Source organism: Rosa chinensis, chromosome 1 (assembly GCF_002994745.2).
Source record: "Rosa chinensis cultivar Old Blush chromosome 1, RchiOBHm-V2, whole genome shotgun sequence".
NCBI classification, from domain to species: domain Eukaryota; kingdom Viridiplantae; phylum Streptophyta; class Magnoliopsida; order Rosales; family Rosaceae; genus Rosa; species Rosa chinensis.
Window position 1 is genome coordinate 1,015,019 of NC_037088.1, and position 16,573 is coordinate 1,031,591.

Genomic DNA, 16,573 nt, shown 5'->3' on the forward strand with positions numbered 1-16,573 from the left:
AATGTACAATAAAGAACTTATTTCTCAATCATCTATACATTAAAATGCAAAAAATCATTCTAATAGCTCCTATATATATGTATTGACGACAAACTTAGCCCACTCATTCCACATATGAAAATACCAAATCATATGTGGTGCTCTTAACTTCTCTCTCGAGCAAAGACACTTCATCATCTTTCCGAAGCTCCCCAAGCTTCTACCCCTACTCCCCTTCTCACTTCTACCAGCAATACCATATGAAGTACAAAACCTATAATTCAGACAAAGCAACAATATTCAGTTATGCAACTCTAAACTAAAATGTTACATTCTATGTTCTTTCAAAGTGATTAGTTAATAGCACAGCTAATACTATGCACAACATTGGATATCTCCAGAAAAATCTAGCAAGTATAAAAATAGCTTCTCTGACAAGATCCTGCTCCCACATAAGACGTTTTCAGTGGTTCACAGCGAAATACCCAAAGAGAATAGAAATATGGAAATGGTAGTCACAAAACAACATCAAAATTACAATAACACCATAATTACCTCTTCTTCAGCAGTCTCTAGACCCCCCTGAACCCAGAAGGGGTTCCTGTAGCCAGCATTGTACAGCACCTCACAAGCAGCTATAGATCTGCCAATAAAATGTGACAGTAATGAAATTGGTGAGCAATATACAGCGTAGATTACTTTGTGGGCAAGAATATAAATGAAAATATCCAGTGCTCAAATTTCTGCTAATTTAGATCAGTAATGAAATTGGTGAGCAATATACAGCGTAGATTACTTTGTGGGCAAGAATATAAATGAGAAAATCCAGTGCTCAACTTTCTACCAATTTAGATCATTACTTTGTAGGCAAGAATATAAATGAGAAAATGACCACATGATCTTCATTATGTTTGAATAACATAACTGTTTGCTAAAAGCCTTTCTCAGTGTATTGCTTAGTTCTATTTGGACTTCCTAGAAAGTTTTTGAGTCATAATTAAATAGGAATAACAATGTAATAACCATATATACTATGTATGCAATCAAATCACTGGATAGCATTAATTGTATGAAAAATAAAATACAGTTATGTCAAAGCAGAAATTCCAAATGCCTCATAATACAATAGTTATATTTAATTGGCTGCCACAATCTTACTTGGTAGATCATTTTCATAACCAGACAAATGATACTACAAAAAGGTGAATAGATAGGGCACCTCAATCCCTTCTGGCATGCAACGATAAGATTGGTATCCTTTGGAAATTTCTGATCAACCTTTGACAACTGGCTGTTGAGGAAAACCAATGAATATGCAAATACAATAATTCATCACATGAAGAAAGCCAGTTACAAAAATAAGATCATTTTTATTATTTAACCAAACCGCACCACTTACAAAATGAATTCCTAACAGCCTAAATAAAGTGAGCCTATTTCCTTTCCCCATACACCTAGATATCTGAAAAGGATACTTGTGAGCCTAGAAACTGATTAAGGCACAAACTTGGATTAACCAAACGTCAACGCCTCTTAAAAACTCGAGAAATACCAGATTGAAGACGAAACAGATGCATGTAATTTCTAGATTTTCCAAAAGCTAGAGCCATACAAGGTTTACAATCTTTAGACAAACAAGTAAAGTAGAAGAATTAAGCAAGGTTCAGTTAAACAATTCCTTACTTCAATCATCAGGAAATAATAGGGTAAAATTTAGCGATGGAAAAAGTAACACAACGAACCAACTCCAAACTAAATTTCACAAATGAAAAACTTAAGCAACTGACAGGTAAAACTCGCAGAGATAAGGCCGTGATTAAATCAAAGTATAAACAACAAGAAACATAGCAGAGTTCTACAAGGACTTTCTTTCTTTACTTTTCAATATGATAAAAACAAAGAAAGATGCTTTAAAACTACAAGGCCAAATCAAATGCTGATGAATTTATAAAATAAGTGCACAAGATCTCATCGCCAACTCAGTTGGCTTAGGAAGCCTTTAACAGGTTGCAGTACCATGTTGATATCCTGTAAAAAGGCTGGTAAAACTTGTAGAGGTTTCACCCATGTAAGCATGCCAGAAATAATAAGAATTGATCTCACTGATAATTATGTGCAAGTTATTCTATCACTTGATTTTTGCTGAAAACATATGCCAACAAATTGCCCCTTAAAACAAACAATAGAGATGGAGAAAAGAACACTTCCATTTAACAAGATAACCGAACAACCATGCACATGTGAAGCAACAATTAAAAGTTCTATCCATTGCAATGTTCTATTTCTATTTCATACCCTTCTGAATCTATGTAATCAATGAACTTAACTCATGCAGTACTAACAACATCAAGATGAAAAGCAAGAAAGCCATGGCACAGATTGAACTCATTGAAGTGACTCCAAAACTGACATACTTGTTATACGCCAATGTAGGCACACCACTCCACCAACCCCCTACACAAAAGCTAAAAAAAGAATTTAACATTGTGGAGTAAAACAACCAAAAATAAGAAGCAATGATAAGTTTCAAGTCAGAAGCCATTTGATTAACCAAGGGAATACTACCTTCACCCATAACATATTCTAAAGATATTATTTCAACTATTCATTAGGGAGCCACAAAAATTGTCCCGAAATCAAAAGCATAAAGCATAGCAGTAATGTAAAACTAGATCATAATTAAGAGAGACAAGATAGCACAATACCCATAGTGAATCCCATAATCTTTCTATAAAGAGTTCCAACATCGAATTTGTCACCAACATCAAATATTGGAATCCAGGTTGAGCCTTTGACCCATGCCTATAACACACTTGAGAAAATTTAAGCATAGTCACAAAAACAAATATAGAAAGGAAACAATATTAAGCTGTGTCTACCTTTTTGTGTTCTATAGAGGGACAAATTAACATCAAGAAGGGTTTTGTTAGATAGTTGAATTGCATACCCAGCTTCCGTTGGTGTTAAAGGTTTAATCTTTCTGTCCCTAATCTATATCAAACAGTTAAAACTCCAAATAATCACATTAATATATCTAAATGCAACATAAATCATTACAATCTGTAAAGTAAAAGAGGAAGTCTCTCTCTTTCACTCTCAGTTTCATAGCATACCAGAGCATCCCATCTTTTTTTGGTAGCAGCCATATCTCTCATTTGCTTCAACTCGAAATCTTCATTGTCAGCTTGCATTGTTGTAGCACTCCTACTCTGAATTGGAAACGACCCAAGTTAGAAAATAGACAAGAAAACTTAAATAAGAAGAGAAACCCAGTAACCAGAACATGACAAAGGTTGAGAATTTACTTATAAAATGGTGGTTCTGTAAGAGGGTCATTTCGGTATTGAAGAAGAGCTTGAACAATGGTTTGTTTCATATGGTAATTTGGTGGGTTTTCGTTTCTGAAAACTAGAGCACGAAATGGTGTGAGTATTCAGAGACGGAAATCCCAGAGCTTCTATTGGAGTCAGAAAGTGAGAGTGAGAGTGAGCAAATTACAGAGTCTTGGGATTTGGTTATCTTCTTCTTCGTTGCGTGTCGTTTGTTGCAAGTCATAAATCGTTTGCTCTTTTGAAGCACGAATCAAAACAACCTTCATATAAAGATCACATCTTTATAAGCAGAGCTGCAGAGCATTAGCAGATATGAAGAAGTGAAGAACGAAGAACTGAAGAGGGACTTACAGAGTGAAATACCCATTACCTATTACAGAGTGAAGTACCCATTACGGTCATTACCCAACTACCCACTAATCAAAGATTCAAAATACCAATTCAAACTTCCAATTCAAGGGAATAGAGGGACTTACAGAGTTAGAGATTCAAGGCGGTGCGCATTACAAAGCGAGTCTGAAGCCGCCGAGATAAAGCACTGGAGCTGCGGTGGCTTGGGGAGAGCTGCGGTGGTTCGGGGGAGCTGCGATGAAGGCGTGGACGAGTGATGCAGAGGCGCGGTGGCTTGGTAGGGAGAGACCGGAGAGCGAATAGGAGTTTTGGGGATCGAATGGTTTAGGCCGTTTTAGATGTCGCGAAAAGGAAAAAAAAAAAAACTCGCCTAGTCGCCTTGCCGCCCAGACGAAAGCCCAGGCTCCATTACCTTTCTTATTCGAAGACCAACACAAGCCCAGAAATCCCAAATCGAAAAGAGGACGAAAAGCTGTAAAAACCCCAAATCGAGTAGCTGTGAAACCCCCAAATCCCCAAATTTACGTTGTAAACCTAGAGATCGAAGAACCCTAATCTTCAGCGGATTGAAGAACCTCCTCCTTCTTCCCAATTCCTAATACGCAAAACCCTATTTCTTCACAAATGGAATTGAGTGATGGCTGAATCGAGATAATAGAACCCTAATCTCAGCGGTGATGTGTGTAGGTGAAGATCATGATGTAGATGGAGGAAGGGATTGCGGAGACAATAGGGAGAGGAGCAATCTAGGAAAAGGGACAGTAAAATGCGAGAGGAGATGATGTTTTGAGGAGAGAGGCTCGAAGAAAAGGTCCTTTGTTATTTTGTGCAAGTGGGAGATAATAGCTATCGAGGCGCGGGGGTTTGGTCTTTTTTTTTTTTTAAATTTTGTATTCATGAATCAGACAACACATATATGAAACTATGTTGTCTGATTATACACAGTTTAAATTTGAGCTGAGGGAGCAAGGAGGGATAGTTCCCGCCTATGTGCAATCATAGTACTAGTTTTGGCGCTAGGGATAGGTATCTCTCATTCAGACAACACAAATAAGAAATTACGTTGTAGGAGTACATATATGTAACCTACATTTCGATCAAAGTTTGTTCATTTTGGGGGAATGAATGACATTTTGGATGCATTGAAATTTTCCCAGTATATATCTTCATTACTTGGACAACACAAAGTAAAAAACTGTTGTATGATGTTTTGCAAGCTACACTCATACAACAGATATAACTATTCTGTTATCCTTTGGAATACCAATTTGGAGCCAAATTTGAGTTAGGCTAAGAGGGAAATCTGCCTCTGTTTTTTTTTTCATTCACACAACAGATTATTCTTGTATCCGTTGTGCAATAACCTTCTAAACAAAAACTTCAGAATTTTAACCACCTTATACAACGTAAGTTTACTAAACGTGTTGTGTGATTCACTTTTCTTCATCACACAACACTTTTTTTTTTTCGTTGTGCAAAAAGTGTTGTGTGTTAACGTTTTTGGTGTAGTGCAACGTCTCGTTTGTATATATTGCAAGCGCAAGATGCACATACGGGCTACTGAAAGACGGTTCTATGTGAACCGGCCTTATTGGCGGTCCGATAGCGTAATTGGGAAGGTAACACATGCAGTCCAATAATTATAATAGAATGTAAATTAGTGGCTTTATTATCCTCATATAATGTTGTAATGGGGCATTAGTTTTGGATGTAAAATAATTTGAACTATGATGTCATATTGGTTCATACAGAGTGAAGGTATTTGTTGCAGAGGGATGATGTGGGTGGATGAAAAACCTTATCTACTCACAACACACGAGCATCCAAATGTGATGGCCGACAACGTAAGTTATAGTATGAACCCACTTTCAGTTCATGATAAAATGTAAATTATATAATGAGCCCATTTCAGTTCATTATAAAATGTAAGTCGCTAAGCATTGGAACGTACATCACAGGTGAAGTCGTCAAAAGTTGTAGAAATAAGGTTCAGGCACTATTATTTAAGAAACTGAGTTTTAACAGGTCCGGCCTCTGACAGTTCCAGTCGGCAATCCGAGCTGTTACAAATGCGGGGTGAAATGAAGAGCTTCATATCACAACATAAATGAAGCGAAGGCGAGAAGTACTGGCTATGCATGGCGACAAACGTGAGGAACCTCTTTCTTCTGTACAACATGTAATATGAGTATACCATGTTAGCTTGCATGCATGGATTGTAATTGCCCAACAAATTAATCGAATTTCAGGTCGATCCAAACTGTGCAACTCTGAGCGGTGCGGATTTACGAACGTCAACTGAGAAGTCCCCTCAAAACCGTACGTGAAGTTGGATCGGCATCACGCTCTCATTGGTCTACGGAGCAAGAGCCAGACGAATTTTGGGTTGATGTTGGCATGGAAGAGATGGATAACGAGGCGTTACAGGAACTATTGCCAGACGATTCATGCGACGAACTTGGAGTGCATCCATCTCTCTATTTATCCGACTACTCACCGTAAGGGTGAAATGGGTGTATTAAAATTGCCCTTGATAAGGCGTTAGGTGTTTAAGCATGGTAAATTATTCTGCCAGCTAGCTAGTTAATTAGTTGTATTTGACCGGGACTGTTACTGACAGGGCACTATCATATTGTTTTGTTATTAATGGAGTTCTGCATGTTGTAGTAGTGAAGTGGTTTTTTCGTTACTCGTCTGGAACATAGCAGAAGCAACAATTACAAGGTATAACTAAAAGAGGAAGGGTAAGTGGAACAATTATGAACAGTTAACTGTTGGTCCTCCGGTATAACAGGCATGAAGGAACTGAATTGATGAACCAAGTTATTTACAAGCTGAAACAACAATAATATGTGTACTAATTAACAATCATCGTATTGAGTATTGTCAAAACATAGAGTGGAATTTATTTGAAACGAGGCGGTATGTGTATAAAATATTATGTGGGCTGCAACATTTGAGGCGTCATTATATATATAAGTGAAAGTACATATAATATATGTAACCACTCGGGTATGTCGAAATGAAAATCCTCGTTGAACAACTGCGAGTAATGCATGGTTGAACAAAATTTGCATAACAATAAATATGTAAGAAGGCAAATTACGTCCCATAAACCGTAGCTACTATTAGGTAGTCAAGTTGGACCACTACCGGCATGTCGCAACAGTTGTTCATAGTTCGGATGGGTTGAAGATACCGTCTTTGGGGATGACTCCTGTCAAAGAATCGGTGTGCAAAGGGATTTTAGTGATGATATATTAGATCAATCGTAGGTACGACCCATAAAGCTATATAATTTAGAACCAGTGTAAATAGTTGGTAAGTAGGCATGGTTGCTACCCATCACAAGTAGTGGATAAATGAATGATGGGAAAAAGCCATGCATGAGGAGTTATTTCAGAGAGTTAGAAACAGACCACATCAGACCTTGGGCAGTATCAAGTTCAATGGCAGAATCCATAGATGGATAACTGAACTGTAATTAATTTAATTTCTACAGCAACATATGATGAGTCAGTAACCGACCCACCGAATGCGAGGCAATTCCCAGTGTAATTGATAACATGCTTCAATAGACCACAAACCTACACAATCGCAGCTTATGACGATATATATTTATAGGTATGCAGTCATGCACTAACGCAAATTATAAAAACGACATATAAATTACATACACAAAACTACTTACAAATGTACACCAACAAGTACATATAAATGTAACCGACATATGGTACATGATACGTCGGGAAATACAAGGTTGTAGAAAAATTGTAACATCACTAATGTCTATCAAATTTACAGTGTAGTTTTGAATCAACTTAGATATAGGAAATAAAGATTAAGGTACGTATATGTAGCACAGTAGAATTAAAGAAGATGACGGATCGGATTCCAATCTGCTTCATGGCAGCAATATATATCTAAGTTGATCATCTTAGCTACAAGCGAAGCACGCTCGAAACTAATCAACTTGTTAAATATTGGACAACAACACGACCACCCGGATCTAATTGTGACTAATTGAAGCACAGGCGACACTAAAAGCAGAAACCTGATGAAATGCAGTTCAGAATTAACTCCAGATATGTGAGTGATCCTAAGGCGACGCAGATGGTGATTCACTAACCGATGTTGATGTTGGTGAAACAGGAAACTCCAGGGCTGACTAAGATCATCGACATCTCCGGCTATATGTTCACCTTGAAGTTCATTATGGCTAGAGCGAATTTGTAGTTCTTGCAGACCAGGACAACTTATAAGAAGACAGAAAGTGGTTGAAACCTCCTCCATAGCAGTGAAGTTGATGGATATGGAAAGATGAGTTAAATGAAAACATGGATTTGACAGCATGGTAGGTAGGCATCCAATAGATAAATACTATAGCAGTACCAAGTATTGTGGATTAAACAAAGGTCATGCTGTGTAATTAATGTAAACTTAAGTTGAAATGAAGCAATGGTTTACCTTTAAAAAGTAATCTTCAATGGTCAACCTTTCAAGACGAGCAAGGGGACTGAAAAACTTGACAAAATTACTACAATCCGGAACCACGAAAGCTCCATCAGACAGAGAAATTGTAATATTAGTGAGGCTTGCGGGATTGTTTATAGTAACATCATCAACATGACCTGCAAGGTGAAGATAATGTAGGTTTGGTGCGTCAATTTGGAAATGGGTGAAACCATCACAGTCGTGGATAATTAACACTTAGAGCAATGGACAGTGACCAAGCATATCGTCGAACGATTGTTGGGATATGGAAACACTGTTAAACTCAATTCTCTTCAGGCAAGGGAATCCTGTGAATGTAGGGGACGGATGTAGGAAACAATGACATAATTTAAGAGACTTAATATGTGGATTATAATAAAGACATGGAGGGATTGTGTAATGATCCCCTTGGAATATTTCCAGAATGACCTCTTGCACGAAGTTTGTTGAAACGTAAAATATCCAGCGGTCAACGTCATTTGGGTGTAGAATGTCATGACGAAACTTTGAAGGTGGAAATGAGGCCTATATGATTTGAGAGGACCTGATCGACCATGTTAATAAACAGCATGGTTTTTGCATGGAAAAGAGTTGACAGAAATAATTCACGTAAATTGATTTATGCTTTCAATTATGAAATGGATCCATATAATTAATTGGACTAACGTATCGAAACTGTATTATGTATTTACTTAAGGAGAATGAACTGGAGGAAAACTAATCAATATGGATCCGTGGCCACTTAGACCATCGACATCCGAAATGAATTTTAAAAATGTATGACATAGCTACTATAAAATCTAGTAAAGTGGGGTTGGAGAAGTTTACAAATCGTTACATGTCCATTTACATGTTTTGGTTAAACAATTGAAGTGACCCGATTTCAATCCATTCTGATGCATAGTGGCTCCATTCTGACACGATAACCCATTATTCGGGATGAAGCAAACTGACAAAGACATTAGCCTTAATGAGTCGAATAAAGGATATAAGATCTGTCACTAAGATTTCAGAATCATTACGAAGGGATATTTGTCATAGTCACCTAGATGTTGTAAATGAAGAAAAAGAAAATAGATATGAAGGGGAAGTAAATGAATGTCTCAATGAGGGGATTGTTTGTTGCTACTGAAGTAGGAAATGTATTCCACATTACTACAAGAGATTAATAATTGTATTAAATTAATATTTGGCCAAACTACCGGTCCAATAGATTCAACATAACGTCTCTATATGGTCTATATGTATGTGTAATAAAATAATAGTATGTGTGTGCTTAAGTGAACATGAATATATTCATCGTTTGTATTTATTAATGAATGAAGAGGTATTGGAACAGTTCATATCCAAAGGTGGACTGCTGCTTTCAAAAGTCGGCTACTGGAAATTCCATTTAAATCCCTCATAGTAGACCATGTCACGCAGTAATTATTAATAAGGAAATATTCGTAATTGCAAATGAAAATGAGGTTTCCTTTCGAAAGGTTTAAGATTTTTTGCAGTCCCCCTTTACCAGAGAAGCAAAAGTTAGAATCCACCTACCCAGCTTACCCTAACCATTTTCAACATTAACGCTGGCACTCGGTATACCAATTCCACAATCAAGCACTCATCAAATAAGCGGAAGGTAAGTTCAGCGTTGGATCCGATCCAGCAAGAAGTTGTACTGACGGTTTTTAATGTCCTTCAATAGTTGGTTTTCAGGTTCGGATAAGTTCATCGATACGAAATGGGAGAAATCGGCGATGTCAACCTCCCTTACTTCATAATAACTGTTGCTTTTCTGAAGAAGAACATCAAAAAGGCGGTGAGTGTATGCGTTGTGTGTGTAATGCACCCCACCCCAGCCTACACCAACAAAATGTTAACCGACAAGCCGAGTCAAACTCATCATGTTTAGATATGTTAAATTGATTATTCATCTGCTTCAACTGGGTCCTTCCTTGTGCAGAAAATTCCCCCTCTATTCACAGAGAGGCACATGGTGGGCGACAACTGGGAATCGCTTCAATAAGATTGGCCGGCTTACCGGACATTGAGTACCTGGTACAGGTGGAAGAAGAAGGACCCGTAAAGTGGCTGAAAGATCGATGGGAAATATTTCTGGATCGTATCAGAGATGGGGAGAGACAGTTGGTATTGTTGTTCGAATACAACGGCAACATGGAGTTCACCATTAAGCGATTTAATGTCATTGGGCAGTTAATGTTGCAGAACCAGAAACCGCCCAACGGATATGAAGTGGACCGAGCAGGAACATTGACGGGGCTATTGGACTCCTTCATGTGGGACGCATAGGATCAGAACGTCACCGTGGTGAGTTGATACTTTTAAACTGAAGCATCTGTTGTAATGGTCCGGTGTAGTCATATTTCAAATGTGAGTCTCATTACAAATGTCATGGTCCATAGCCGGTCGTACTAAGAGGCTCGCTTCATGATACACTGAAAGCGGACGGCGCGCCGGGCCTATGCAACTTACGTTGGAGGTCAGTGCCTGGAAAATGGTGGGGGGTTCAGATGACTGCCAGTAGGAAGCTGACGTTTGGAACCGGGTGGGAACGATTTCGGTCAAACAATGGTTTAGACGGGACGCGATGCTGTGTTTTCACCTATATCGGTTGGTTGTGTTTCTCTGTACTTGTGTTCAACACAGAACATGGCACTCTGACAATGTGGGGGAACCAGCCGACCCCGGCAAGACCGCTGCCTGGCGTTCTTCTAGCTAATGTGCCTGCTGAGGTGGAACCGGCAGTGGAAGAAGAAGGAGCCAATGGGGATGATTTTGCAGAACTAATCACAGATGGGAATATGCCAGAACCTGGTCACCAATAGGTATAAGAGGAAAGGGCCCTGATAGGTGGAATGGATTCCGTTCCGCCCAATGTAGAATTCAGCTTCGAAACTGTGTAATTAAGTAGTGTATTTTTTGGATATTTAGAATTTCCAGTCATGTACGTGTGCATGTGTGACCTCTACTTATGGGTTCATATTATATTTACATTAATGTCGCGATGTTATTGTAGGCACTGCCGAGTGACTTTGCTAGGTCGCTGTTTGGGCGAAGAGAAAAACCGATTATCAAGGTCCAAAAATCGGACGGTCGGGTCTGGCTCATTAGGGCGGTGCCAACTAACTCAACCTACTACTTAAGTGCAGGATATAAGAAAATGAAGGATGATCTCCAACTAGAAGTCAGATCTACCATCCGGGTCCATGCAATGGGACGAAGCAGACTGGTGTTCCTGTGAGTCAGAGCAGGGTCTTTGTAATTACAAAGTTAGGGGGATAATGATTCAGGTATTTAATAAGGTGGCATGGTGATATTAGCAAGCGCAAGTGGGTAGTAAAGTGTATGTACTTATAGTAAGTAAGATATTTAGTTAGCTATGCAATGCAAGTGTTGATTCAGTGTGTGTTTATGTTTTGAGGGAGTGGGGAGATTTGTGTGGTAATATTGAACATAGTATTGGACATGATGCACAGGTTAACGGTCGTGAATATAGCATCAACGTCATCCATTATGCATGGCTACTGTGCATGTATCGTTTTGTGATAGTGATGGGATAGACAACGAAATTTCTAAACAGTAATAAGGACACGTTTGTAGAAATTGGTTATTAGTGTGATTGAACGTTTATACTGGGTTTCAAACTGATATCGTCAGGTGCCCAATAAATATGAGCTACTTATGTTGTACTACTTGAGTAGGCTGAGTGATATACAAAACAAATGCAGGACCGTGGTCTGCAAGGTTTGTTGACAATGGATGCACTGGGTGTAGTGCTGTTGAAGATTTAAATGAGTATTTAATGAAATTGAAAAAGAAAAATAGATAAAGAAAATAATATAGAATGCAATATTAGGGATGGCAAAAATCCCTTGCGAGACATAGCTCCATTGGATACTCGTCCGTAATGGGGGAGAGTTCGGGGACAAATGGGGAATGGGGATCCCCAATCCCCGCTATATAAGATTGGGGATGAGGCGGGGATGGTATTGTGATGCCCATTCTCAAACCCGCCACAATAATATATACACTTACTACTTTACTTTAATGACTACACTTTTACTTTAATGGTGTTTTGACTTTGCACTCACTGAATTATGATTTATAAATTTAATCATGTTTTAAATTTATTTGTTGTAGATTTTTATTTTAAAAAAGGCAATGTGAGATAAAATTATTTTATTTATTAAATTCTTATTGGGGATGTCGGGCGAGTTTGAAGGCTTAATCCCAAGTGGGGATGGGGACGTCGAATCCCCAATATATTTTAATTGGGGATTGGGGGGGGGTACATAATGATCCCGGGGATGGGGACGGTATTGTGATCCCCATCCCCAACCCGCTGCATTGCCATCCCTATGCAATATAATATTATTCAATTGGAAAGTATGGAGAAAATTGTTCTCCAAATATTTCAGATGATTGTCAGGCAGCAGCCATGCAATTCATTTCAGGCTGGACTCAATTAAACTCCCATTTGTCTTCGGTTACAGATGATTCAAATGGGCTTGGCCCATTACTTTGCTTATGACAATAAGGAGGACATAGCTGCTCTAATAGACGACCTGTCGTTGGAAACAGAAATAGACGTCGTCTGTTGGAAACTTATATAAAGCGTACCTCCGTTGAACAAATTAATTCCCCGAGCCGCAAAGACAGTGAAAGGGACGGTTTTAGGTCAAAACTCTTGAGAACTTAGGAGGGTGGTGGGGGGAAATTACACATTTCTTCTATAACAGCGGAACACTTAGTAATAGGAAGGGGGTAAGAGGACTTCACTGGGTAGGGGACGACGGTGGCGCCACTGTTCTTATTCAGAAATAGGAGAAGAACGAGATCAAGCTTCCCTCTCCCATTGTTGAAAGGTAAGGTTCTAATTCTTTGAATAGGATATAGTCGTTTTCAGTGCTTCGAGTGTGAAATAAGATTAAAAATTTAAGTGTGTATGATAAGTTGTCGTCAGTATATGATAAAGACCGATCCAAAAACTTGATTAAATATATTACTGGGACTGTCAAAAATTGTTTGATATAACCACAGATAATAAGGCGGTAACAAAATTGCTACTTTACATAAGTAAAACCATAAATTGTTCGCAAATTAACGGCATTTGAATGACACCAGGGATGAAAAAGGCCTTAGCAGGGAATTGATCATGTATTCAAAAGTAAGGAGTGAAAAATTATATATTTTGTAAGGTCATTTGAACCAAAACCAGGTGGATTGTGAAAGAAATAGTCTGATGGGATAGAAGGTTGTGTTGCATATATTGGTTTAATGTCATAAGTATCCTATCAAACATATGGTGTTAAATGTGTGCTGTAGTGAAAGAGATGGGACGGACAGAAAGTGGACAGCATAGCGTGACACACAACAACAATCCACTTATGCTTCGAGACGACCCAGTTTTCGTCCATATAGTTAGTCCAGCTGCACGGAATACCGTGACGATGGTGAGTAAGGACGCCTTCAGATGGTAAATTCAAATTCAAATTTTAGTGAAGTTTGTAAAATATGGTGTTCAGTGATCCGTGCTGTTAACATATGTTGCTGATTCAGCTATTAATAATCAACATAACTGTCAAACTGGATGCAGGATGTCCCTCAACCATTTGTTAAGCGTTTCATGGGGGGGGGATTATGCAACGAGGGGAAATATCAAGTTATATGGATTGGAGAGATGCGTGCAAGTGGGGAGTTGCAGTTCATAGGGAGGGAAATGTAGTTCAGTTTAGAAAAGGGTGGGAGGTATTTGTTGCTGATAATATGGATGAGGAGTGGTTGATGGTGATGTTTAGGTACAAGGGTGGTATGGAATTTTCAGTGACAAGATTTGACCATCGAGGTGATCTTCAGTTTAAGGCTCCAGAGGGGAAATGGGCGAAGGGATCACCACCTGGAATCCCTGGTTTTTATCCATGCTTCATCGTACTGGTTACGCCAAATCGAACAAATAACGCTGATGTGGTAAGTGGAGAACACTTATTATGTACGGGATACCATTATGACATGTTGTATAGTTGAATAGGTACATTTTACTGTAATAGTTTTTCATATGTATACATATTCCCCTAATATTGTGTATGGTACATGTATGTTCACGTTGATTTCATACTGATACATGAATTACCGGAGTGGACCTCTATACTTGTCCCTCACGATGATATTGGAAATGTAGGCCTGCATATTGAGGGTGTGACAGGGACGTCGTGGCCTGCAACGCTGATGGTGCGTGGAGGCAGGAAGGTTATATGTGGAGGATGGAATCAGTTTGTGAAAGACAATTTTGGGGATTACTCGAAATGGTGTATTCTGACTTTGGAATCTCCTTGTAACTTCCGTGCAAGGATATTCAGCAACTATGGGGGGCTAGCATCCCTTGCAAACATGACGGTGCTTGCAAATCAGTTGGATGAGTTGTTTGTGGATAATCTACTGTCGATTCAATCTGCATATGAGGATGTCAGTAGTGATGGAACTATGTCAACTGACATGGAGGATGTCAATAGTGACGGAACTATGTCAATCGACATGGAGGATGTTAGTTCAGTGGATGAGGGTCAAGAGTCAGCTGGGGAGGATCCTAGTTCTGTTGACGTGTACTCACCTAACGAAGAAAGTTCGGATGAAGATGGGGAGCTGCCTTCTTGTGAAATGAGAATCAGAAAATATAATTATGGGGTACGTTATTCAAACCTTTAGTGATGATATATCAAGTTATTAGGGTATGTGAAAATAAGTTATTCATTGTATGTACATAGTCAGAGGGGAAGTAGGTTCACCCCACTTCTCCCAACACATGTATAGCGGACATGTTTAACATGGTCAACATACAAATCATGCATTCGGTTAATGCAAAATATACATATAGGCAACTTCTGGATAGAGGTATGGTTTACGGTATTGATCAAAGCGAGATTAAATATGAGTCATAAATGTAAGGAACCATGTAAGACTTCACAGTTTAAACTGCAGTTTCTGAAAGCATTGTTCATTTTATGGCAGTGACAATGATATATATAACTGTGAGGTTGATGTTGCTATTCTTATCATATGTGATATACGTACAACTAACAAAGTTTTATCCTTTATTTTATTTATGTAGCAACTGCCGACGAAGTTTGTGACCGCTCACTTTAAAGAGAAAAAACCATTTTGGTGTGACATTAGGGTACCTGATGGCAGATCATGGCGGGTTCATTTCATCTGATCTAATAAGACAATGAGGTTTATAGCGGGATTCCCGGATTTCATGAAGGGGTATGGTCTGGTCAACGATGACCGATGCGTGGTGGCATATCGTGGACAGCGGGTCTTCCTCATATGGAAGACAACAAGGTAAGAAGTTGGACAATTTGATTTTGTAGGTAATATTAATATTAACATCCATGTTGGTTGCAGCCCTGGGACAATGTGTTATGTGGTCTATGTCGCAGTATTTTAAACAACATTTCAGACAATTTTCTTATCCTACTTCTCCCTTCCCCCATGTAGTTAACTTGTGTCGCAATATTTTGAATAGGAATCCTACTTTTGCATTTATATTTACTCTGTTATGAGCAGTTATATTTAGGCAGTTGGATGCATGTCAGTACCTCGAATGAATTGAAATGAACTAAAAATTGTAAAACTGATAAATTGCCAATGCAATGTGTAAGCGCAAAGGTTCACTGGGCCTATAATTGAATATGTTAATACAAGTATGATCCGGTCCATTATATGCCCACAGCAATAGGGGCTCCTGATTAGGAGAACTGTAAGGAAGGCAATAAGATTACAAATCGTCTTCCACCTGCGCTTCCAACTGTATCAACACAAACATCTGACATATTATGGCTCGTAAATGGCCCGGGCCATACCCATTTATATGGAGTTTTGGTCGGGTCTTACGACATTGTAAGTATAATAACAGCCTGGGCTGACCTTTATTGTAAATTGAAGCATCTAAGGCCGTCCGTAAAAATAGAGACTTGCAGGATTTTTTGTGCCGGGCCATGCTGGATTAATTTATAAATAAATATGTGAAGACACACAGTTTTTATAAATCTATATTTATATATCATACATGTCACGCCCCTGATTTTACACACATGAAAATCGATATATATAACCCCATAATTATATATGCGTGAACGTCCAGTCATCAATACAAAATACCTGGAATCTTTTTCCCTTTAACTTACACAGATATTGATGCCCTGAACCTTCAAAGTTAATATACACTCGCTCCATAGAGTTATATATTACATAAGCTTACGAATCAATTTGTCAACAACAAAATAAAACGTAAATGCTCCTCAGAGTTAACTATACAACGGAAGTCCTTATCAACGGTAAAGTTACAAAAATGGCTTCCTACCGTAAAGATGCGAAGGCGCTACCTCAGCTTCCGTCCCGATTATCCTAAC

At 38.7% G+C, this 16,573-nt stretch overlaps 2 protein-coding genes and 1 pseudogene across 2 annotated transcripts; 2 read left to right on the forward strand and 1 right to left on the reverse strand.

The window, feature by feature from the left end:
• Window positions 1-223: 223 nt before the first annotated feature.
• Window positions 224-3,170, reverse strand: LOC112191269 (annotated as a pseudogene).
• A 2,036-nt stretch (window positions 3,171-5,206) lies between these two features.
• Window positions 5,207-10,454, forward strand: LOC121051785. Its single transcript, XM_040515098.1, has 4 exons — window positions 5,207-5,281; window positions 5,414-5,506; window positions 9,861-9,963; window positions 10,108-10,454. The coding sequence occupies exons 1-4, from the start codon at window positions 5,207-5,209 to the stop codon at window positions 10,452-10,454; spliced, it is 618 nt and encodes a 205-aa protein (XP_040371032.1).
• A 2,383-nt stretch (window positions 10,455-12,837) lies between these two features.
• LOC121051100 lies at window positions 12,838-15,731 on the forward strand. The gene is made up of 5 exons (XM_040513078.1): window positions 12,838-13,030; window positions 13,491-13,618; window positions 13,762-14,132; window positions 14,344-14,846; window positions 15,271-15,731. The coding sequence occupies exons 4-5, from the start codon at window positions 14,391-14,393 to the stop codon at window positions 15,373-15,375; spliced, it is 561 nt and encodes a 186-aa protein (XP_040369012.1). The 5' UTR covers window positions 12,838-13,030; window positions 13,491-13,618; window positions 13,762-14,132; window positions 14,344-14,390; the 3' UTR covers window positions 15,376-15,731.
• Window positions 15,732-16,573: the final 842 nt, after the last annotated feature.

What these genes read in the sequence shown, in the direction of transcription:
- LOC121051785 (XM_040515098.1), top strand. Translation starts at nt 5,207, where the DNA reads ATGCACATACGGGCTACTGAAAGACGGTTCTATGTGAACCGGCCTTAT. An exon ending in CCGATAGCGTAATTGGGAAG is followed by an intron (nt 5,282 to 5,413) that starts GTAACACATGCA and finishes TGGTTCATACAG; the next exon opens with AGTGAAGGTATTTGTTGCAG. An exon ending in AGAAGAACATCAAAAAGGCG is followed by an intron (nt 9,964 to 10,107) that starts GTGAGTGTATGC and finishes TTCCTTGTGCAG; the next exon opens with AAAATTCCCCCTCTATTCAC.
- LOC121051100 (XM_040513078.1), top strand. Translation starts at nt 14,391, where the DNA reads ATGGTGCGTGGAGGCAGGAAGGTTATATGTGGAGGATGGAATCAGTTT. An exon ending in TCAGAAAATATAATTATGGG is followed by an intron (nt 14,847 to 15,270) that starts GTACGTTATTCA and finishes TTATTTATGTAG; the next exon opens with CAACTGCCGACGAAGTTTGT.